We start from the raw sequence: 25775 nt of genomic DNA on the forward strand, positions 1-25775 counted from the left end.
TATCTGTGATAGGTGAGGCCAGGGTCAATATGGTGAAGTGATGAGGCCATGTGATTGACAGGTTAATAAGGACACTGGAAAAGAAATGGAACACAAAAAAAAGTATCTGTAAACGCTGTGAACTTCAGAGTTAGAAGAAATACCTAGCAGGTTAGGTTTTGTTCATGAAAGGAAACAATTAAGCCAATATTACAGATTGAAGAAGGGTCTCAACCTGAAACGTCACCCATTCCTTTTCTCCAGAGATGCTGCCTGTCCGCTGAGTTACTCCAGTTTTTTGTGTCGACCTACAACACAACTTGCCAGTTCTGATACAAACAGAAAAATCGATTATCTGAAGTTGTTGAACTCATTATCGAACACAATGTCCGGGTCCGTTGCTTTCCATGGGTTCAGCCGCAGGAAGGACAATCTAACTTCCACTGCAGTGACCCTGCGAAGAGGCACACTTGAGTCTAATGGGACAGATGTCATTCTGCTCGAAGCTAGCATAGAATGCATTAAGTATGGGTCGGCATGGGTTAGTTAAAGTTAATCAACCATAAATAATTCATACTTCTTTAGATAAGGAGACAGAATCTGTCAGTGACCAAGTGCTGCAAAATAGACTGAGAAACCGGTGCGAACGGGAGGGTGTAATGAGGCTGGAGAGGAGGGAAGGGTGAGGCAGAGAAGGGCTGGGTGCAAGCACAGGGGGAAAAGATGAGGAAGAAAGGAATGGAGGGAAGAGTAGGAGCATGGGGTGGTGAAAGGCAGGGAAGGGAAGGTTATGATGGGAAGTGGTTGTGTGGAGTGGAGTGGAAAACAAGAGCAGGGTGGGTGGGTAGAGAATGGTGGGGAAAGCATGAACGATGTAAAGTGACAAAGTGAGAGAATAAAGGGGAAAGGCAGAAATAATCTTAATGAGCCGAGAAATAATGGGTGAGACCATGAATAGGCTAGTTATCCATCCGTCTGAATATTGTCTAGGTCTTACTGTATGCAGTGATGGACTGTTTTATTTGTGAGGAACTGCAAATGGAATTGAATACCATGTAAACATGCGTCAGTAAACATCTCCACTTTTGACTTTATAATGGAAGGAAAGGAATTGATAAATCTGCTAAAGATTGTTGTGCTTAGGGCAGGGATCGAAGGAACTCTGGCAGTGATATCAGGGATAGTGATTTGGTGAGGTATGTCTCTCATCGTGACATTTTCCCCTTGATTCCCACTGGCTTCAGCTCTATCAGGAATCCATGATACAAATGAAAGTCACTCTTGCCTCACTTTTGACTGTTTGATCCATATTTGGACTAAGGAGAAGAAGAGGTTGGAAGCAGTGTGATTCAGGCATTACGCATCAGTAATCAGGATACTAGTGATTAAGTGTCATCTGATACCACTGTTCACCAGCACTTTCCAGCACTTTGCTGATGATTGAGAGTGTAGAATAAACTGAATTAGTTAACTACATTAGATACATTTTCTTCATTATCAGTTTTGTGTCTATATAATTGTTCTAGAGCACATGTCTTCAGTATTGTCCTAGTTGCAGTCTGCTACAAAGCCTTTACTACATCCAGCATTTTTTGATACTATATAGAGAACTAAAGTATCTGAACTACTTCAATGATGGTTGAGCCCTCAGGAAGAAGAGAGGATGGATCATCCATCCATTGGCAAATGCTTTAGCCTTGTCTCCTAGCACGGTGGAGGATGGTTCTCCTCCTCTAATTAGTTGTCACATTATCCATCACTATTTACAACTTTATGATAAATCTGATCTGTTGGTTGTAAGACAGGTTTCCTTTGTGCAAATGCACGCTCTTTCTCTATAACTGAGCAATAAGTAACCTTATGTTGCAAGGTAAACTTTAATAGTTAAAGGATGAGCACTACAAAAAAACACAAAATAGTGGAAATGCCCAGCAGGTCTAGTCACATTTTTTTTTGAAAAGGTAATAGATAGAATTAATGAGGTCAATGCAGTCAATGTGGCACAAGTTGTTGTTGGTGGAGAGAGGCAGCAGCTTCAAATTCCTAGGCTTTAACATCTTGGATGACTTGTGCTGCATCCAACATATAGATGTAATCATAAAGAAGGTCTGCCTGCAATTTCATTCAACAAGATTCAGCACGTCACCGAATACTCCAACAAACTTCTACAGGTGCATTATGGTTGCATTAGGGCCTGGTATAGCAATTCCAACGCACAGGAATACCAGAGGCTGCAGAGAGTAATTCGCTAGCATAGTCCGCCATGCCACAGCTGCCACCATCACAAACATCTACATGAGGCAATGCCTCAAGAACACAGCATCTATCATCAAAGATTCCAACCATCTGGGCCATATCTTGTTCTCTTTGCTACCATCCAGCAGAAGATGCAGAAGCTTAAAGTCTCACACCACTTGGTTCAGAAATGGCTACTTTCCAATAACTATGAGGGTTTTTAAAAACTTGCAGAACCCTAATCATAACTCAGCCTGAAGAAAACTGTCCTAACCTCGGGAATCTGCTCATATAACTGTAAATCTTAATTCTGGGAACCATTCTCATTATTTTTTTCCATGTTTAAACTCATAAAAACAGGCACGAGGTCTGCCGACTTCCCCTTTCTGAAGTAAACCATTAGTTCTTTGGTCTTGTTGGCGGTGAGCGAAAGATTGATGCTGCAGCAACACTCAACCAGGTATTATATCTCTTTCCTGAACTATGACATAATCACCCGTGATTTAGTCAACAAAAGTAGTGTCATTTGCAAACTTGCAGATGGCATTAGGCCTGTGCTTAGCCACTCAATCATAGCTTCAAAGAAAGTGGAACAGGGCCTAAACATGCAGTGCACCTGCATTGATACTCAATGAGAAGGAGCTATTATTACCGATCCACTAGAAATGAGGAAGGTAAGAATCCACTTTTAAAGGGGGTACATATATCCAGGTCTTGGAGCTTGGTGATGAGTTCGGAGGGGATGATTGTGTTGATAATCAATAATGCAGCCTGACGTGAGTGTCCCTGAATTTCCGATTGTTCAAAACAGAGTGGAGACCCAACGAACCCATACAAGGTTAATTCCTGGGATATCGGGACTGTTATATGCTGAGAGAATGGAGCAGCTGGGCTTGTACACTCTGGAGTTTAGAAGGATGAGAGGGTATCTCATTGAAACATATGATTGTTAAGGGCTTGGACACACTAGAGGCAGGAAACATGTTCCTGATGTTGGGGGAGTCCAGAACCAGGGGCCACAGTTTAAGAATAAGGAGTAAGCCATTTAGAACAGAGATGAGGAAACACTTTTTCTCACAGAGAGTGGTGAGTCTGTGGAATTCTCTGCCTCAGAGGGCGGTGGAGGCAGGTTCTCTGGATGCTTTCAAGAGAGAGCTAGATAGGGCTCTTAAAAATAGCGGAGTCAGGGGATATGGGGAGAAGGCAGGAACGGCGTACTGATTGGGGATGATCAGCCATGATCATATTGAATGGCGGTGCTGGCTCGAAGGGCCAAATGGCCTACTCCTGCACCTATTGTCTATTGAGGCAGCATCTGCTGTTGTCCTCTTGTAGTAATAGTCAAATTGACGCAGTTCTAGATCATTTCAGAGACAAGAGTTGATTTGTGTCATAACCAACTTCTCATAGCATGGATGTAAGTGTTACCAGATGGTAGTCAAAGAAGCATATCAACATACCCTTCTTTGGCACCAATACAATAGATGCCCATTTGAACTAGATGGGAAGAGATATCACAGAAGGGAGAGGTTGAGGAGATCCTTCAATACTCCAGCTATTTCGGCTTCACAGGTCTTTAGAACTCAGCCAGGTACGCCATTTAGGTAGGACGCTTAGAAAACAGAAAGTTGAAGAGAGATCTAACTGAAAATTTTAAAATAATGAGGTGTTTGTACAGAATGGGTAGTGGAAAGCCATTCCCATTGTGGTGGAGTCAAGACTAGAGGTCACACTTATAAAACAAAAGGAAATTAAGAAAGGCATGAGAAAAATATGCTTTTTAAATGCAGAATGTTGCTGGAATCTGGAAACACTGCCTGCCGACATGGTGCAGGAAGGTTCCATTGTAACCTTAAGAGGGAATTGGAAAAATGCAATGTGAGAAAAGAATTGTGGAAAGAGAAGGGGCCAAGAAATAGAACCAGTGAGTTGATCTGGTACATGACCAGGCTGGGCTGAATGGCCTTTGTCATTGTTATAATCATAGTCATATGCCATAGAAAATATATATATTTTGGTCCATCTATGGCAATTGTGATGCCCGTCTAAGTTAATCCCATTTACCTACATTTAACCTTTATCCCTCTGCACCTTCCAATTCCAGGTACCCAAACAAGCACATTTTAAGCATTGTAACTGTATCTGCCTCCACCATCTACTATTGCAGCACATTTCAGATATTCACCATCGTGTGAAAACACCCCTCAGATCTTCTTTAAAATTTCTCCACTCACCTTAAACCTATGCTCTTTAGTTGTAGACTCACCTGCCCTGCGAATAAAATTCTGACTTTCTATCCTATGTCCCTCATAATTTTCTAAGGCCACCCTTCTACCTCTTACATTACAATGAGAATAAACCCAACTATCCAATCTGTTCCAACTCTTTTCCTCAATGACTTAGCCTATGAAGGCAAACATACCACACACCTTTCATTCTATGATTGTATATCTGTTGAACAACATACAGGCGGCTAAATTAAATATTACGTTATCACTTAAATTATATCGTTATAAATTTCAATGCATTGAAATAACAAACTTCAAGCTTTACATATCTCTCACCCGTGAATCTCTCAGATAATATGGCAAGACTCCTTCCTCCTGAGGTGATATTCGTTTAATGTCCGCTAATGTGAGATATCTATGGAGAGAAATGCAAGGAAAATGACACTATACCCAAAATTCAGGATCCACACACTCGGCTCCATTCCGACTCAAGAGTATAAATTTGTAATAGTTTTTTCAACTATATTAACTACTTTTTTTCTTTATATGTATTACATATCCTGGAATAGAGCTGAGAGTGCAGATCCTTAATTTTGGGTACGGATGTCACAGTTACTCCGTCGATCAACAGAGAAGCAAGAACATAACAAGAGCTGTACGGCACAATTAGGACTTACAGTGCATTTAGAAAGTATTCAGACCCCTTCACTTTTTCCACATTGTTACGCCACAGCCTTATTTTAAAATGGATTAAACTCATTTTTTTTATCATCAATCTACACACAACACCCCAGAATGAAGAAGCAAAAACAGGTGTTTAGAAATGTTTGCAAAGTAATTCAAAATAACTGAAATATCACATTTACATATATATTCAGACCCTTTGCTAAGACACTCAAAATTGAGTTTAGGTTCATCCTGTTTCCATTGATTATCCTTGAGATATTTCTACAACTTGATTGGAGTCCACCAGTGGTAAATTAAATTGATTGAACATGATTTGGAAAGGCGCACACCTGTCTATATAAGGTCCCACAGTTGACAGTGCATGTCAGAGCAAAAAACAAGCCATGAAGACAAAGGAATTGGCCTTGGACCTCCAAGACAGGATTGTGTCGAGACACAGATCTGGGGAAGGGTTTAAAACTGCATTTTTGCTGCATTCCACCAATCAAGCCTTTATGGTAGAGTGGCCAGACAGAAGCCATTCCTCAGTAAAAGGGCCATGACTGCCCACTTGGAGTTTGCCAAAAGGCATGAGAAACAAGATTCTCTGGTCTGATGAAACCAAGATTAAACTCTTTGGCCTGAATGCCAAGCGTCACGTCTGGAGGAAACCAGGCACCACTCATCACCTGGCCAATACCATACCTAAGGTGAAGCATGGTGTGGCAACATCATGCTGTGGGGATGTTTTTCAGCGACAGAAAATGGGAGACTAGTCAGGATCGAGGGAGAGATGAACAGAGAGATCCTTGACGAAAACCTGTTCCAGAGCCTTCTGGACCTCAGACGGGGCAGAAGTTCACCTTCCAACAGGACAATGACCCTGAGCACACAGCCAAGACATCGCAGGAGTGGCTTTGTGACAAGTCTATGAATGTCCTTGAGTGGCCCAGTCAGAGCCCGGACTTAAACCCGATAGAACATCTCTGAAGGGACCTGAAAATAACTGTGCATCGACGCTCCCCATCCAACCTGACAGAGCTTGAGAGGATCTGCAGAGAAGAATGGGAGAAATGACCCATATACAGGTGTGCAATGCTTGTAGCATCATACCCAAGAAGACTTGAGGCTGTAATCGCTGCCAAAGGTGCCTCAACAAAGTACTGAGAAAAGGGTCTGAATACTTATGTAAATGTGATACATAACACAATATCTCACCCCCTGCACCTCAGCACAGGAGCCCCACAGGGCTGCGTCTTGTCTCCCTGGTTATTCTCATTCTCACTCTACACAAACCAATTCACATCCCAGCATAGTTCAGTTAAAATTTATAAATACGCAGATGACACAACCATCATAGGTCTCATCTCGAACAATAATGAAACAGAATACCGCACTCAAACACACAAAGCAGTCACTTGGTGCACAGATAATAACCTCTTACTCAACACATCAAAAACACACAAACTCATCATTGATTTCTGACGTAAGGCACAACCCAAGACCCCCCTACTCATCTCAGGCGAACCCATATCCACCACTGACTCATTCAAATTTCTTGGCACTCACATAAGCAATAACCTCAAATGGAAAATCAATTCAAATCACATCTACAAAAAAGCCAACCAAAGACTCTTCTTCCTCCGCCAGCTCAAGAAGTTTAGAGTAAGGAAACACCTCCTAATCAAATTCTACACAGCCATCATCCAAAGCATGCTCACTTCATCAATTACAGTCTGGTTCAGCAGTTTAGACACTCACTCCCGTAATAAATTACAACGCATAGTTAACAAAGCATCCAAAATCATCAGCACTCCCCTTCCATCAATAGAATCACTCCATCACAAACGGTCTGTGTCAAGGGTGAAGAAAATCATCTTTGATCCCTCCCACCCAGCTCACCACATCTTCCACCTGCTGCCATCAGGAAGGCGCTACAGCTCACTGTCCGCCAAGACATCTCGATTTAAAAACAGTTTTTACCCACACGCAATCCGAATTCTGAACACACTATGATAACAGCACATATCCTCCCCATGCATGTACTGTATATTGTATGATGTTGTGTTTTATGTTATGTTTGACGGGAATCAGCCTACCTTGTAACATCCTGTACTGAACCTGAATTCCACCAGCTTGACTGTGTGGTCATTAAATAATCTAATCTAATCATTAAATAATCTAATCTAATCTAAATATTTCAGTTATTTCTTAATTACTTTGCAAAAATTTCTAAACACCTGTTTTCACTTTTTCATTATGGGGTATTGTGTGTAAATTGATGATATTAAAAAAATAATTTATTCCATTTTAGGCTAAGGCTGTAACATAACAAAATATGGAAAAAGTGAAGGGGCCTGAATACTTTCTGAATGCACTGTACGTGTAAAAAAGGCCACAAATTCTGAAGGAAAACAACAATACATACAAATGCTAAAAGACAGTTTTAGGAAGGTGACAAAAAAAAATAAAAATTAAAGGTCTTTGCTGACACATAGAAATTATGTACTTACAGGAGAAATGAGGATAAAGAGATGTGAAAGGAGACAAGAATGGAGGAATGATAGATACATAAAGTGAGTATTTTCCCTTAGTTTCTACAGAAGGTAGAGACAATGTGAATAAAGGAGGTTTCCTGGGTTTCTGCTGACCCCCCCATCTGATGATCATCAGATTTTAACTAAAATCAACTGCAAAATAGCGTAGAAGTGATTAGGATACATTAGCCTTGAAATTTGAGTTTAAATATAGCCTATTACTCAAATATTCCCATTTCACATATTGTTACTTCAGGGAGGATGAAATATGTGATCTACTACATGCCAGAATACAGTAATACCTCGTTAGACCCTATATCACATATTGCTGCTTCCCTATAGCTATCTTCATTTGGAGCCTTATTTTGGCTTCATCAACAATTAGAACCCTTATTAAAAATGCAGATAAGATTAAAGCATCTGCCATGAAGACCTCATGGTTATAAACAAATAAGCTAGACTGGATTGTGTAGGAAGGAACTGCAATTGCTGGTTTAAACCGAAGATAGACACAAAATGCTAGAGTAACAGTGGGACAGGCAGCATCTTTGGAGAGAAGGAATGGGTGATCTTTCGGGTCGAGGCCCTTCTTCGGGCTGAGAGTCAGAGGAGAGGGAGATACAGAGATAAGGAAATGTAAGGTGTGAGAACAAGACATCAAAGGAGGTGGAGGTCAAGGAAAATGTAGAATAGATCATTGTTAGCTAGAAGGTAACAACAAAGCAAACAGATAAAATGATATCAGCGACAGTCAGACTGGTCGGAGAACTGTTGAAGGGGGAAGGATGGAGAGAGAGGGAAAGCAAGGGTTACTTGAAGTTAGAGAAGTCAATATTCATACCATTGGGGTGTAAGCTGCCCAAGCGAAATATGAGGTGCTGTTCCTCCAATTTGCGCTGGGCCTCACTCTGACAATGGAGAAGGCCCAGGAAAGAAAGATCAGTGTGGGAATGGGAGGGGGAGAAGGTGTTACTGGGAGATCAGGTAGGTTTAGGCGGACTGAGCGGGTGTTCAGCGAAACAATCGCAGAGCCTGCGCTTGGTCTCGCCGATATACAGGAGTCCACACCTGGAACAGCGGATACAGTAGATGAGGTTGGAGGAGGTACAAGTGAACCTCTGCCTCATCTGATAAGACTGTCGGGGTTCTTGGTCGAGGGAGGAGTTACAGGTGTTGCCTCTCCTGCAGTTACAGGGGAAAGTACCTGGGGAGGGTTGTTTGAGTGGGAAGGGATGAATTAATAGACAATAGCTGCAGGAGTAGGCATTTCGGCCCTTCGAGCCAGCACTGCCATTCAATGTGATCATGGCTGATCATCCACAATCAGTACCCCGTTCCTGCCTTCTCTCCATATCCCTTAACTCCGCAATCCCCAAGAGCTCCTAATCAAGGAGTTGCGGAGGGAACGGTTTTCTGCGGAAAGCGGAAAGGGGTGGAGATGGGAAGATGTGGCTAGTGGTGTGATCCCGTTGGAGTTGGCGAAAATGTTGGAGAATTATGTGCTGTATGCGACAACTGATGAGGTGAAAGGTGAGGATTAGGGGGACTCTGTCCCTGCTGCGACTGGGGGGACGGTGAGCAAGAGTGGAGTTGTGGGATATTGAGGAGACCCTGGTGAGGGCCTCAGGTAGACTGGATTGGCAGGGGGGTGGGATCCTATACAGACCAAGGCGGGTGAAAGGTGGGAAGTTAGTACGGCGGGTGATGAGAGAAAGTTTAGTAGACAGAATAGGCAGGAAGCGAGGATGGACTATTGGTTTAAATTACACTTATTTTAATGCAAAGGCAGAGGTGATGGCAGAAGTGACAGGCAAGGCAGAGGTGATATTATGGACGGTGCTTCTAGTGAGGCTTTATGGATGGAGCTGAGGAACAAGAAAGGGATGATCACCTTGTTGGAAGTGTACAAGCGGCTCCCAAATAATTAATGGGAATTAGAATAGCAAATATGACAGGAGATTGCAGGCAGCTACAGGCCTAATAAAGTTGTCGTAGTAGGGGATTTTAACTTTCCCAATAATGACTGGGAATATCATAGTGCGAAAGGTTTAGAAGGTGGAATTTGTCAAATGTGTTCAGGAAAGTTTCCACTCACAAAATGTGGAGGGCCCCACATGGGAGAGGGCAACGCTTGATCTAGTCTTGGGAAATTTGGAGAGGCAAGTGAATGATGTGTATGTGAATGAGTATTAAGGAACCAGTGACCACTGTTCTATTAGGTTTAAAATAATTATGGATACTCGCAATGAGTTAAAACTCTAAATTGGGGTAAGGCCACCTTCGAAAGTATTGACAGGAACTCGCTCAAGTTGAATGGAGGACAATGTTTGAAGGAAAGTGGGATGTTTGTAAAAGTGTGCTGACAAGAGTCCAGGACATGCCTGTTCTTGTTAAGAGTCAAGGGCAAGGCAGGTGAGTTTAAGGAACTTGGATGACGAGGGAAATTGAGGCTCTGGTCAAGTGTGAGAAGAAAGCATGGGGTAGGTGTAAGCGGCTGGGATCAAGTGTATCTCTGGATGAGTTTTGGGAGCCGAGGAGTAAGCTGAATAGGAAACCAGGATGGCAAAATGGGGTATAGGAGATAGCTATGGCAAATAACATTAAGGATAATTCCAAGAGATTTTATTGACATAAAGGGGAAAAGGGTAACGAGAGAGAGAATGGGACCCCTCAGGATTGAAAGCAGTCAACTTTGTGTGAAGGGTGGCAAATGTTGTGTCTCATTTCAAGAAGAGCTACAGGGACAAGCCTGGGAACCAATGTCTCCTCTAATCTTAAGTAATTCGTGTGTGCAGAAAACTTACAATTTTACAATTTTGGTAGGGATTTAACTTACGATTTCATAAATGAACACCTCTCTAGATTTGGTCAATTATTTCCCCAGATTTTGAATACAATTGTTCACAAAACATCAAAAAAATTTAACATCAAACTGCTGCATGAGTCACAGTGCCATATCACAGATGTGCAATCACAATGGATCTCATTTACATATGCCATTACAATGGGACAGGTGTGGGAGATTGCATCTTTCACGTGGTCCCACTAAAACCAAACTGCTGCATGAGTCACAGTGACATCTCACAGATGTACAATCACATCACAATGGGACAAGGATGGGAGATCTCTCCCTCCCTGACATTTAAAAAAATATTAAGGTTGACCAGCTGCTGATCTCACAATGCCTTTGCACCTGGCCCAGCTGCCTCATAGAAACATAGAAATTAGGTGCAGGAGTAGGCCATTTAGCCCTTCGAGCCTGCACCGCCATTCAATATGATCATGGCTGATCATCCAACTCAGTATCCCGTACCTGCCTTCTCTCCATACTCTGGGATTCTCTGATCCCTTTAGCCACAAGGGCCACATCTAACTCCCTCTTAAATATAGCCAATGAACTGGCCTCAGCTACCTTCTGTGGCAGAGGATTCCAGAGATTCACCACTCTCTGTGGGAAAAATGTTTTTCTCATCTCGGTCCTAAAACATCGGATGGGGAATGGGGAGTGCAGAGGAGAGATAAGTCTTTGCCTTCCATCACAGCGAGGAGGAGATGCGCTGAGATGGATGTTTGTGTAAATTGTGTTGTGTCTTGGTTCTTTCTTGTGTGTATGACTGCAGAAACAACATTTTGTTTGAACCTCAATGGGGTTCAAATGACAAATAAATTGTATTGTATTGTATTGTATAAAAGGTTTCCCCCTTATCCTTAAACTGTGATCCCTTGTTCTGGACTTCCCCAACATCGGGAACAATCTTCCTGCATCTAGCCTGTCCAACCCGTTAAGAATTTTGTACGTTTCTATAAGATCCCACCTCAATCTTCTAAATTCTAACGAGTACAAGCCGAGTCTATCCAGTCTTTCTTCATATGAAAGTCCTGACATCCCAGGAATCAGTCTGGTGAACCTTCTCTGTGCTCCCTCTATGGCAAGAATATCTTTCCTCAGATTAGGAGACCAAAACTGTACGCAATACTCCAGGTGTGGTCTCACCAAGACCCTGTACAACTGCAGTAGAACCTCCCTGCTCCTATACTCAAATCCTTTTGCTATGAATGCTAACATACCATTCACTTTCTTCACTGCCTGCTGCACCTGCATGCCTACTTTCAATGACTGGTGTACCATGACACCCAGGTCTCGTTGCATCTCCCCTTTTCCTAATCGGCCACCATTCAGATAAGAGTCTACTTTCCTGTTTTTGCCACCAAAGTCGATAACCTCACATTTATCCACATTATACTGCATCTGCCATGCATTTTCCCACGCACCCAGCCTATCCAAGTCACCTTGCAGCCTCCTAGCATCCTCCTCACAGCTAACACTGCCCCCCAGCTTCATGTCATCCGCAAACTTGGAGATGTTGCATTCAATTCCCTCGTCCAAATCATTAATATATATTGTAAATAGCTGGGGTCCCAGCACTGAGCCTTGCGGTACCCCACTAGTCACTGCCTGCCATTCTGAAAAGGATCCGTTTACTCCTACTCTTTGCTTCCTGTCTGCCAGCCAGTTCTCTATCCACATCAATACTGAACCCCCAATACCATGTGCTTTAAGTTTGTATACTAATCTCTTATGTGGGACCTTGTCGAAAGCCTTCTGAAAGTCCAGATATAACACATCCACTGGTTCTCCCTTATCCACTCTACTAGTTACATCCTCGAAAAATTCTATAAGATTCGTCAGACATGATTTACCTTTCATAAATCCATGCTGACTTTGTCCAATGATTTCACCACTTTCCAAATGGCCCCGCACGGCCCTGCCCCCCACCCCATCCACCTGGCCCCGCCCTGTGACCTCACAATGCCTTTGCACCTGGCCCAACTGCCCCCTGACAGTTTAAAATAAATAAATTTGCTGTCTTCATTGACAGCTTAGATCGGACCGGCTGTGTGTGTGTGTGGGGGGGGGGGGCAGTGTTTTTTTAAATCTGACTGCTACCCAGCTGCTGACTTGACAATAACAGTGACATTTTTACATCTTCTGGTGGAAAATTTCCTTATGATTTCAAAAATCCAATCCGCTATCAATTTGGTCGATTATTTCCAGAGATATCTACTAAAATTTATCACCAAACAGACATTTAAAAAAAATATTAAGGTTGCCCAGCTGCTGACCTCACAATGCTTTTGCACCTGGCCCAACTGCTTCCTGGCCCCGTCCGGCCTGGCCCTGCCCCCCCCCCAGCCTGCCAGGTTGTTGATTCCATTGTTTTTCATTGAATTGAATTGAATTATTTCTCACTTAACATCACTAATTCTTAACATTAACTTTTAATTTCAGACAGTTTAAAAAAAAAATTTGCTGTCTTCATTGACAGTTTAGATCGGACCTGCTGTGTGTGAGAGTGAGGGCGGGGTTTCCAGAACATTCTGAACGCGTGATGCACGGTTGCATTTTGCTCTCTGTCTCTCACCCTCTGTCTCTCTCCCTCTCTCCCTCTCTCCCTCTCTCCCCATCTCTCTCTCTCTCTCCCCCTCTTCCCCCCCCTCTCTCTCTCCCCCCTTTCTCTCCCCCACCCCCGCTGCCCTCCCCATCCTCCCTTCCATAAACCCCCTTCCTCCCCCCTCTCTCTCCTCCCATCTCTCTCACCCCTCCTCCCCCACCCTTCCCCCCTCACCCATCCTCCCTCTCCTCCTCACCTCTGTCTCTGCCCCTTTCTCTCTGTCTCTACACATTCTCTCTCTGCCCTCATTCTCTACCCCCCCCCCCCTTCTCTAGTCGCGCCTGTGACTTGGGGTCTATGCGTCAGTGGATAGGGCGGTTATGTGGTAAAAGAAGCAAATGAATATATCAAGGAGGGTAGTTAGCGTGTGTGCGGGGGTTAATTAGAGTGTGTGATGCAGCATGCCACCTCCCCGCAACCACACATTGCGGGAACAGACCCAACGGGTCTGCACTTGGTCTAGTCAGCATTAAACTTGTAAAATTAGATATTAACAGATGATGCTACAATATATTCTACAGAAATAATCCATTAATTGAAAGACAATAAATAAAGCAATCAAAGTGCATCCAAATCTTTCTGCTTCTTAGATATATATTGCCACATGCCAACTCTCCTTGTGTGTAATGAAATACACACAATTCATTATCAAATCTTTTCCAAAATCAATTAACATATTTTGAATTAATGCATTTAATTGACAAATAATAATTTAAAATAGGTATCATCAGTCAATACATTCAGCTCACCCACGCAATTGGTAGAGGTTGGATAATTGGAACAAAATATCAATTTCCATAGGTGTCACCTGACCAAGTTTCTGGGCTGCAAGCATAAATTCATCTGCGTAAGAAAGAAAATGAACATTGTTTATTTTTTACATTAATTTTTTGTTTATCCGGAAAGAGTTCTGCTCCTCCAGTTGGACATATCTTTTAGTATAAGACTCAAGATTCTAATTACAGGTGGATGTTATATAAGCTCCATAGAATGCTAAGAACAAGTAGTCACATAAGGCTGATGAGATCTCAAGACAAACATGCAGGACAGCCTACCATACTACTAGTATGAATTAATAACTAATTAATTTGTTCTGTAAATATGTTTTTATGGAGTGCCAACATGGCCATTGGTATGTTGCAGCTTTTAAAATCCTGCTGTATTTGACACTGACTTGATTAAACCTTGGGTCCGGTGAAATTAAAACAATGATTGGAGAGCTACAGGATAGTAAAGGTCATGTCACAGACTGGGGTGGAAAATGTCACTATTGTATAAAAGAAAAATTGAGTTTCTTCAAACTCAGAAAGCATAATCAGAATTTCATCTAACCTTTAGCAACTTTCACATTTTTACTGGTGTCAGCAATAGTATGGTAGACTCCTGTAATGAGCTCCATGTGGTTAAGGAGGGAGTTAAAACTATTAAAGTAGGAGAAGCTGACTTGATGGGTTAGAGTACTTCCTGCTGCCTGCAAATAACAAGGAAAACAAAAATAATAAATTTTATTCATGAAAAATGCCATTTGAAAGAAAAATATTTCAGTATAAACGTAATTACAATTAAAAAGCTGTTACTTGCGGGTAAGAAAATAAATTGATATCGCTGTTATAGTTACTGTTATCCTCAATTAAGTATATTACAAATGTTTATACAACTTATATGAGCAGAACATAAAGCAACTCATGGAAATCTAAATAAACATATATGTAGAAATGTAGTAACTTGTATTACCATCTTAAATTATTGCATTTCAAACAGTTTAAGATTCACATGACCCTAAGAAACTTGACAGCAGTAAATGATCACAGGCACCTATATTTTTGCAACTCTCGTGACTCTAGCACAAGGATGAGAGGCTGATCATGGCGCAAATCAACTCATACCTCGACAAAAACCTAGACCCACTGCAGTTCGCTTACCGCCACAACAGATCAACGGTGGATGCGATCTCACTGGCTCTCCACTCTGCTCTGGACCACTTGGACAACAAAAACTCATATGTCAGGCTGTTATTCATTGACTACAGCTCGCCATTTAATACTATCATCCCCTCCAAGCTGGTTACCAAGATCTGGGTCTCTGCGCATATCTCCGCAATTGGATCCTCGACTTCCTCATTCACAGACCAGTCTGTCCGTATTGGTGGAAATGTGTCATCCTTGATAACAATCAGCACGGGAGCACCTCAAGGCTGCGAGCTCAGCCCCCTGCTGTACTCACTCTATACTCATGAGTGCGTAGATGGACATAGTGCGAACTCCATCATCAAGTTCGCCAACGACACCACTGTTGTGGGACGTATCACTGATGGGGACAAGTCAGAGTATAGAAGTGAGATTGACCAAATGGTGCCAGCACAATAACCTGGCTCTCAACACCAGCAAAACCAAGGAGCTGATTGTGGACTTCGGAAGGGGTAGGATGGAGACCCACAGTCCCATTTATATCAACGGACGATGGTGGAAAGGGTCAAGAACTTCAAATTCCTGGGCGTGCATATTTCCGAAGATCTCTCCTGGTCCCAGAACACTGATGCAATCATAAAGAAAGCACATCAGCACCTCTACTTCCTGAGATTACGGAGAGTCGGTATGTCAAGGAGGACTCTCTCGAACTTCTACAGGTGCACAGTAGAGAGCATGCTGACCGGTTGCATCGTGGCTTGGTTCGGCAACTTGAGATTCCAGGAGCAGAAAAGGCTGCAAAAAGTCATAACCACTGCCCAGTCCATCATTGGTTCTGACCTCCCTACCATCGAGGGGATCTATCGCAGTGGCTGCTTCAAAAAGGCTTCCAGCATCATCAAGGGCCCACACCATCCTGGCCACACACTCATCTCTCCGCTGCCATCGGGTAGACGGTACAGGAGCCTGAAATCTGCAACATCCAGATTCAGGAACAGCTTCTTCCCCACAGCCATCAGACTATTAAACACAACTTCAAACAAACTATGAACTATAACAACCTATTGCATTTTATCTGTTTACTGATTGGTGTATATATATATTCTATGGTATATGGACACACTGATCTGATCTGTATTTATGACTACAATATCCTGTTGTGCTGCAGCAATGCAAGAATTTCATTGTCCTATCTGAGACACCTGACAATAAACTCTTTGGACTTGACTTGAGGATGGTTACGAGGAGAGAAATAGTTTCAAATACGACCACTAGTATTTGAAGATAGGTGTGGGGCAGATTTAAATTCAACCGCTAAGGTGACACTGAAAATCCACTTGATGTCATATTCCCATGCGCAAATATATGTATGGGCAGCCCCATTCTTTGCTTTACTATACAGATGGGAACATTTGCCTCAATGTTAGATTGGCGTACAAATAGGAAGAGTATACTTGTACCAAGCCTGAGGTGCCAACCAGTATTCCTGGTGATCAAAAGGAGCCTTAAAACTATTTCAAAGGGCTTATGGAACTAGTTGAAGCAAGTGTGCACCTTCTAATTGTATAAAATTACTGTCCTCAGACTTGACCCCCTCAGCTTTGGTTCGGCTCCCCCCCCCCCTTCCCTATTTGCATGATTGTTCAGCTATCATTAATCAGTCTATGATCAGACAATTACAGTGGGATTCACTTTTTGCACTTGCAAAACCAGTGGTTGCTGGTTCCAATGAAACCATGGCTAACACCCAATTTAGATTTGGCCTCAAATCATCATTCTGAGCAATTGCCCTGCTAACTTATTTGATAACTTTATTCGAACCTTGTGTACCAATCTGAATGCAAGGTAAATTTATCTCCCTTGGCTTTGTGCAGGGCATTTTTTTAAATGTTTTTTTTTGTTTAAAATGACGAATAAAAAAAGATGTTACTTTTTAAAACAACAGAATTACATTACTGTACAGAACTAAAGTGTTAAATGCAACTATACAGATTACCGGTACTAATGATTGCTCCACGAATTGGGTTACCATGTGTGGACGAACGGTAATCATAATATCCTTGAAATCCAAGACTGAAATATTGCCACTCTTATCTTTATCTTTCAGAATGAAAGCCTGTCTCGCATGCTCCTTTTGCAGCTCCTGGAAATTCAGAAATATGAATGAAAGGTTTAGAACTGTTCTTTTCATTTAGTGAGGCAACAGCAATGTGAAACAAGAGTCAACTATAACAAAGGCAGATATTTTACGGAACAAGCCAGAACCCAACTTTATTTTTGAACAATCAGACTGGAGTATGAACAGGCAAATTTCCCAAACCATGTATTTGATAGGAGGCAAAAGAGACAACAGATGCAGATATCTGGAGCACAAATTGAGTGCAGCAGGAGAACTCAGTTCAGTTCAGTTCAGTTTATTGTCATGTGTACAGTGAAAAGCTTTTGATTGGCAAATAGGATGTGGTCACAGAGGCTGGGAAATGATAAGTGGAGAACAAAAGGCTATGGATTCTGGAATCTGAAGGAAAGGGAAAGTGAAGAATGGAACTGCATGAATGATGAGGCTACTGGGTGAAACAAAGATAGGGGTGAGATGAAGGGAATCTAGTGGGAGCAGTGTGTGAGGAAAAAAAAGAGTAAAAGAAACAGGGTGATGGAAGGCTTGGGGGGTGGGGTCAGGTGGGAAGAAGGAGATCTGAGAGAAGACCAGCGTAGATAGGAGAAGAGAAAAAGGGACAGATACCTGAAATTGGATTATTCAATGTTCATGCTGTTAGGTTGTAGATTACCCAGGCAAAATATGACGTGCTGTTCCTCTAGTTTGCTTTTGGCCTCGGCCTGGCAGTGGTAGACTGGCAACAGGCAAATCAGCGTGGGAATGAGAAGGGGAAGTGGGAGATACAGATAATCACAGCAGACAGAGCTCAGATGCTCAGCACCTTCTCCTTCCCTACTGCTTACCCTCACCTCCCTCTGTTGTCCCCATCTGCCACCACCCCTCAATCAGTACAATTCTTCACCTTTCTTTCCTATTAGATTCCAGAATCTGCAGGCTTTTATTACCCCACTTATAACCTTCCAGCCTCTTGCTATCTCCATCCATTAGACCCCCCCCCCCACCTGACTATTCTTTGCCAATCAACCCCTCCTCACTTGTATCCACCAGTTGCTTGCTAGCTAATGTCTCACCTCTTCCTTCACCTCTCCATTCTGGCTACTACCCGTTTACTCACTCAGAATAGATAAAGAGTCAGCCTGAAACATTGACTGTCCATTTCCCTCTACAGATGCTGCCTGACCTGCTGAGTTCCTCCTGCTGTTCATGATTGTTTGCTGTGTTTTTCCACTGTTAGTTTGATTCACAAGATGATTTTTTAAAACTTCATCACTATTACACTAAACAATGAAGCAAGTATTAAGCAGAGAGTGCAGATTAGCCACCATCAACTCATCTGATGCAATTCAACTTGCAACCTCAATGAATTGACATTTTCCCAATAATTCTGCCAGCATATTACAAATATTTTTCATTGGATTTTATGGTCTGACTGGCTTTTCACGCAGTATACTGGATTAGATTGTACCGGATCTGACCCATTGCTTAAGGCCACCCGCTACTATCCACTCCTACCTACATTCACCGAAGGACTAATGCAGAGGAATGCACTTACGGTACCCTGGATTTGGGCAGGAAAAAGGCCCAGTGGTGAAAAGCAGAGTTATAAGTTATAACTGATTACAGCAATTTTCTTAAAATCTGACATCAAAGTCGGCGATTCCTGGAGCCAACGAATGAACTCTACTTTTGGGTCGGCGTTGGCGCTCCCTTGAGCCAATCAATCCTTCCTAAGGTGGGGTGGGGAGGGTGCGCGCTTCCCAGAGCCAATGAAAGGACTCGACTTTTGGGTCGGCATCGGCGCTCCCTTGAGCCAATCAATCCTTCCTAAGGGGGGGCCACTGGGTGCTTCCCAGAGCGAATGAATTGACTCGACTTTGGGGTCGGCGCTCCCTGGAGCCAATGAATGAATCCTTCGCACATGGGGGGGGGGGGGGGGGGGAGGCTTGGGAGGAATGTTCTGTAAAACGCCAATCAATCTTTGAGTCAATGAATAGATTTGACATTTGACTTGGTGTGGGGAGGGAAGGGGGGCGGATAAAATCAGTATTAATAAAAATCGCTAAGTCTTTTTTTAAAAATGCAATTGAAACGGAATGATTCGAATAAAACCATTCCCCCCCACCACGGGCGGCCCAGTCGGACTGAAGATGGCGGCGCGCAGCATTCTCCTTGAAGCTGCGCCTGCCGTTACCGTTGGCAACATGTGTGAATAACTGCGGTGATGTAATTGTGGGCTTGATGACTCTTTACGGGCAGGTCCCATTATGATGTCAATGTCGGACTCGCAGCTTATGTAAATGCAATCCCATTGTGATTGGAGGACTGTGAGATGGCTTTGTGACATCATCACTGGAAGCTGCTGAAGTCTTTCTCTGTTATTATTTTCAAAGTTGGCTTTTTTAAAAAACATTAAATATCAATAACATTTGAAATATAACATAAAATGTGAAAGAAACTTGACAAGACTGACGACGGGAAAAAGCCGAGTAAGGTTCTGCAAAAATTTCAGCGCTATCGTGTACCATTTTGGCGAAGATACACACACTTACCACCTTCACACACACAATAACCACCCCCATTGATATTATATTAATATTATTAATTCATTCCTTTTACCCCATCCCCCGCCCTATCCACTCATGCATAGCCCCCAACTCGCAGGCACAGCTAGAGAGGGAGGTGGTTAGAGAGAGAGGGACACAGAGGCACAGAGAGGAACACAGGCACAGAGAGGGATACAGAGGCACAGAGAGGGACACAGAAGCACAGAGAGGGACACAGAGGCACAGAGAGGGACACAGAGAGGGACACAGACGCACAGAGAGGGACACAGAAGCACAGAGAGGCACAGAGAGGCACCTGCGGAGTCACACAGACAATAAACAACCCCCCACACACAAAATGGATTAAAACAATTACTTATCTAATGTAAATTAAAGAAAAGCAATGAAAATCGGCAGATGAAATAAAATTATCACTTGTCTAAATCAGCGAATCAAATAACCGCAAAGTTTTAAAACAGAAAAGCAATTACAATGGTGTAAATCGAAATAAAGAAATCCAAAATAACAAAATTTCAAAACTCACTTGTCTAATGTAAATTAAACAAAAGCAGAAAACCGGCGGTGCAATCGCACTGTATAGTAAGAGCTATGGGAATCTGCACTTCATTGTTGAGAAACAAGTGAGAATGGACGGCTGGTGAAAGGGAGCCGCATGTTAATAGCATTCTCAGTGGGCAGCGCGGGGCTGTGAAGATAAGTTCTCGAATAGGATTCGTAGCGGGCAGCGCAGGGCTGTGAAGAAAGTTCTCGAAAAGATATACCTATCTTTGCGACGTCATCACTCGGGAGATGTTTGGTCAATGCAGTGGGTGGGGGTGGGGGCTTCCGGGTTGTGGGCGGGGCGGGAACGGAGCGCTAGGGACAGACGCACTCGGCTTCTCGGGTGAGCAACGTCATCACTTGGGTGATATTCGGTTCAATCCAGTGGGCGGGGGGCGCAGAGGGAGAGAGAGGAGAGGGAGAGAGGGGGGGAAGGGGAGAGAGAGTTGCCCTCTCCATCCCCCCACCCCCCCCCCTTCTCCTCCCCCTCTCCATCCCCCTCTGACATGAGAACTGGTGGATGCTTGCTGCATCGCCACCGTAACGTGGGAGTTGGAGCAGCCGGTGCCCGACGAAATGACAGCGGGCGGCGCAGACACCGACAGCAGCCGAGGCCGTGATTCCAGCTGTGAGGCGGCGGCAGCGGCCGCCTCTGGCTCAGGAATCGGCCTGGGCCCAGACCAAGACCACAGCCTCGCGCCGCCCACAGCCTTTACACAAGGCGGTGCACACGGGGAAGCTCAGCGGTTTGAAAAGAGAAGGCTCGAGACTCACCTGGGAACAAATGCAGGACCCGAGGTAGGCTGCCGGCGTCGTTGACCAGAGCGAGGCCCGCAGCACTCTGAGGACTGTTAAAAAAGCAGCGGTGGGCCTCGCTCTGGTTTAATACCTGTAAAGTCATGTTTAATACCTGGGTTGTGGGGTGTGTTGTGGGGCGGGTTGTGGGCAGAGCGGGGCGCAACGGCTGCCATGTTGTTGAAGCGCTGGACGACTTGATCATGTGCTTCAACACAGAGGCGGGGGGGCTTGGACACGAACAAAGACATTGTGACGTCAGCAGCGGTTTGATTTGAAGACATTGTCAGATTTGGTGATGAATTTTAATTAAAAATGGGAGAAATAATTAACCACATTTTCAAATGAGGAGATTTTTGAATTCACGAGGAAAATCTCTACCGGAATATATATAGATAGATTAGGCAATCATAGCCTAACATGTCTTGAAACATACAAAATTCAAGTTGGGCTTGACAAGGATATATGTTTATAATGGTGGATGCTATCTAGAACCAGGATAACATAAAATGAAGGGTCAGCCATTCAGGATTGAAATGAAAACAGATTTCTTCACCAAAAATATAATGAACCTTTAGAATTTCTCAAGCTGGCTCAGGCTCAGTACATTCAAAACAGAGATGGATATTTTTTTAGATATTGAAGGATTCAAGAGATACGATGCTTATATAGAAATGAGGCAATGAGGCAAACGACACTAATGTTCTTACTGAATGGTAGATCAGGTGAAAAGGTTGAATGGCGTTCTGCTGCTTCTATTTCTTATGTTCTTACGGTAGCCACTTAGCACTGTTTAAAACAACCCAAAGCTTATTTTCATTAGAGGATATAAATCAATCTGCTTTAAACATTAAAAAAAAATCCTTGTATAGAAATCTGTTGGATGGGTGAAAGTATGTAAAATTTAATGCAACTACTATGTAACTGTATTTTACCTGGTTTCACTTTATCATAGATAGTCCCCTTGCCTTATCTACCTCTCCCCTCACCTCCGCAATTTAAAAAAATCCTCTCTTTCCCAGATCTGATGAAGGGTCTTCATTCGGAAATGTCAACTTTATTTCTTTTTCATAGATGTTGCCTGACTTGCTGTGTGTTTCCAGCATTTTCTGTTTCCAGCCCAATTAACATATATGGGAGAAACTGGCTGCTGGGTGGAAGGAGCAGAGTTTTTTTAATTTGATTTAAATATTATATTGATTTTGTATAATTTGTCTTCCATTTTTTTCATAACTTAAATATGAACATTTTTGTGTTTTGTTTAAACGGACTCCTAATGACTGAATGCTTGTCAATAGATGTTCAATAATAGCAACAGTTTTGATACTTCAGTGAGCCTTGGGACAGGGTCTGGCCAAACATCAAACCCATTCTCTTTGTGCAGCTGACCAGTGATGCTGGAAGATGACATGTGCTGCTAGCATCCAGAATTTCCCACATGGTACATGATTTTACTTAAAAGAACGGAAGCACTGCTATTCCTCTATTTAGGAATAATTAAATAATTGTTACTTTGTTCTTAAGTTACCTACTTTATTTATATTTATTGTTAATATTTTGTGGCATCTTTCCCTACCCTCAACAAATTACCACTTGGGAATTTCCTATATTAACATATTCTTTTAGTTTCACTATGTACAACCGCTACATACTTCCTCCACATACTTCCTAAGTGGTCAACTATGTGTGGAGCCATGGACCTCAATGCATATTTCTCGTACCGGGAGAAAGACATGACGAGTATGGATTTTGGGAAAGTTAATGGCAATATCTTGAGGACAGTCTATATTACAGTCAAGGAGGTGCTTGGTTGCCTAAAATGTATGAAGGTAGAACATACATTCTTGGGGCCTGATCAGAAATATCCAACAAAGCTAGAAAAGATATTGCAGGAGCGATGGCTGAGACATATGAAGACTGGAGGGTGGTTAATGTGGTAACCAAAAACTAAAAAGTACTAAAATAGGTGGTATTGTGGACAGTGAAGATGGATATTAAGAATCACAGTGGGATGTTGATCAGCTGGACAAGTGGACTGAGAAATGGCAAATGGAGTTTAACTCAGATAGGTATGACGTGTTGCATTTCGGGAGAGCAAATAGGGGCAGGACTTTCACAGTGAACGGTAGCGTAGTGAAGAAGGCTTTTGACATGCTGCCCTCATCAGACTGGAAACTATGGAAGTTAAGATGTTATATTAAAGTGGCACAAGACGTGGGTGAGTGTGCATGTGCAATATTGTGTTCAGCTTTGGTTTTTCTGCTTTGGGAAAGATGTAATTAAGCTGGAAAAAGTACAGTGGTGGGTGACTCCATTGTCCGAGGTGCATTCTGTGGCGACAGGCGAAACTTGGGGAAGGTGTGTTGCCTCCCTGGCGCCAGGGTCCAAGACGTCTCAGACCGACTTTAGAAGGGGAGCAACCAGAAGTAGTTGTGCATGTAGGCACAAAAGGCATGGGTAAGAAGAGAAAGGTGGTCCTGCAATGTGTATGGAGAACTAGGTAGGAGGCTGAAAAGCAGGACTTCTAGGGTGGTTATCTCTGGGTTGCTTCTAGTACCTCGTGCTAGTGAGGGTAGGAACAGGGAGATAGGGGATCTGAATGTGTGGCTGAGAAATTGGTGCAGGGGGCAGGGATTTAGATTTCTAGATCACTGGAATCTCTTCTGGGCCAGGGGTGACCTGGACAAAAGGGACGGGTTGCACCTTAATTGGAAGGGGACCGACATTCTGGTAGGCAGGTTTGCTAGTGCTACACGGGTGAATTTAAACTAAAAAGTGGGGGGGTGGAGTCAACAACGTGAGCACGTATCCGTGCAGTTAACAGGAGAGTGTAGGAAAGGTCACGTTCAAACTAACAGGGCAGGGGGATGGGACCCAATGCAAGGAGACAGAGGGCCATAAAAGGAGGTAATAACAGATGCAAAAGGTAGAAGGGAGATATGAAAAACAAGCCTGAAAGCTTTGTGCCTTAATGCGAGGAGCATTCGATATAAGGTGGATGAATTGAATGCGCAGTTAGTCGTTAAGGGATATGATATAGTTGGAATTACGGAGACATGGCTTCAGGGTGACCAAGACTGGGAGCTAAACATGCAGGGGTATTAGATATTCAGGAAGGATAGACAGAAAGGAAGAAGAGGTGTCGTGGCATTACTGGTTAAAGAGGAGATTAATGCAATAGCAAAGAGAGACATTAGCTTGGATGCTGTAGAATCGGTATGGGTAGAACTACGAAATAGCCAAGGGCAGAACACTCTTGTTGGAGTGGAATACGGACCACCAAACAGCAGTAGGGAGGTTGGGGATAGCATCAAGCAGGAAATTAGGGATGCGTGTAGCAAAGGAGCAGCAGTTATCATGGGTGACTTTAATCTACATATAGATTGGGCCAACCAAATTGCTAAGAGTGCTGAGGAGAAGGATTACCTGGAATATATCGGGGATGGGTTTTTAAACCAATATGTAGAGGAACCGACTAGAGGGCAGGTCATCTTTGACTGGGTATTGTGTAATGAGGAAGGAACAGTTAGCGATCTGATTTTGCAAGGCCCCTTGGGCAACAGTGACCATAATATGGTGGAATTCTGCATTAGGTTGGAGAGTGATGGTAAATTCAAAGACTGGGGTCCTAAACGTGAATAAAGGAGAATTTGAAGGTATGAGATGGGAATTGGCTAGGATAGACGGACAAATTATACTTAAAGGGTTGATTGTGGAGATGCAATAGGGAAGATTTAACAACTCCAGAAATTGTTCATCCCTGTCTGGCGAAAAAATAAAACTGGGAAGGTGGCACAACCGTGGTTGACGAGGGAATTCAAGGATATTGTTAAAGCCATGAAAGAGGCATATAAATTGGCCAGAAGAAGCAGCAAACCAGAGGACTGGGAGAAATCTAGAAATCAACAAAGGGGGTTTATTAAGAGGGTGGTGGGGGGGCGGGGAAATGAGCATGAAAGAAAGTTTTTTTTTTGTTTTTTTTAATATTTTATTTTATTAGAAGTAAGTACAATCATATGGCACCAAAGTGCCTAATATATATTTTCATAATACATTTTATGTACAGCTTCTTTTTTGTTGTTGTTATATTTAAGAAAGATTAGAAGAAAAAGAAATTAGATAGTAAAGGATAGAAAGACGTGAGATATATAGTGTGTGAAGAAAAAGAAAAAAGACGAATGAGTGAAGAAAGTTGAGAAAAAGAAAATAGAAAAAAGAGAATAAAACATTAAAAAAAAAAAAAATTTTTAAGTAAGGAGATCATTGTTTATAATCTTGACCAACCCTCGTCCAGTCCTGAAACAGTTAATTTTTACAATTGTGTTGCACCATATGATTCCAAAAAGACAACTAGCATGAAAGAAAGTTTGCGGGGAATATAAAAACTGACTGTAAAAGTTTCTTTAGGTATGTAAAAAGGAACAGATTAGTGAAGACAAATGTAGGCCCCTTACAGTCAGAGACAGGTGAATTTATATTGGGGAAAAAGAAATGGCAGATAAGTTAAACAAGTACTTTGGTTCTGTCTTCACTAATGAAGACCCAAACAATCTCCCAGAAATACTAGGGGACCGAGGATCTAGTGGGAGGAACTGAAGGGAATCCAATTTGGTCAGGAAATTGTGTTAGGTAAACTGTTGGGACTGAAGGCAGATAAATCCACAGGGCCTAATGGTATGCATCCCAGAGTACTCAAGCAGGTGGCCCTAGAAACCGTGGATGCATTGGTGATCATTTCCAATGTTCTCTCGA

The 25775-nt window shown here is 42.9% G+C and overlaps 1 protein-coding gene across 1 annotated transcript in view; it reads right to left on the minus strand.

Moving 5' to 3' along the window:
- Positions 1-2022: 2022 nt before the first annotated feature.
- Positions 2023-25775, minus strand: part of LOC116984838 (calcium-binding mitochondrial carrier protein Aralar2-like) — an 89133-nt gene continuing 65380 nt past the window's right edge. Inside the window, exons 6-10 of the mRNA XM_033039258.1 lie at positions 17002-17148; positions 14431-14569; positions 13848-13941; positions 4779-4857; positions 2023-2091 (exon numbers count right to left, since the gene is read on the minus strand). Of these exons, the coding sequence (XP_032895149.1) occupies positions 2023-2091; positions 4779-4857; positions 13848-13941; positions 14431-14569; positions 17002-17148 (528 nt within the window). The remainder of the gene's footprint in view (positions 2092-4778; positions 4858-13847; positions 13942-14430; positions 14570-17001; positions 17149-25775) is intronic.

This window comes from Amblyraja radiata, chromosome 2 (genome assembly GCF_010909765.2).
Source record: "Amblyraja radiata isolate CabotCenter1 chromosome 2, sAmbRad1.1.pri, whole genome shotgun sequence".
In the NCBI taxonomy this organism is placed as follows: Eukaryota; Metazoa; Chordata; class Chondrichthyes; order Rajiformes; family Rajidae; genus Amblyraja; species Amblyraja radiata.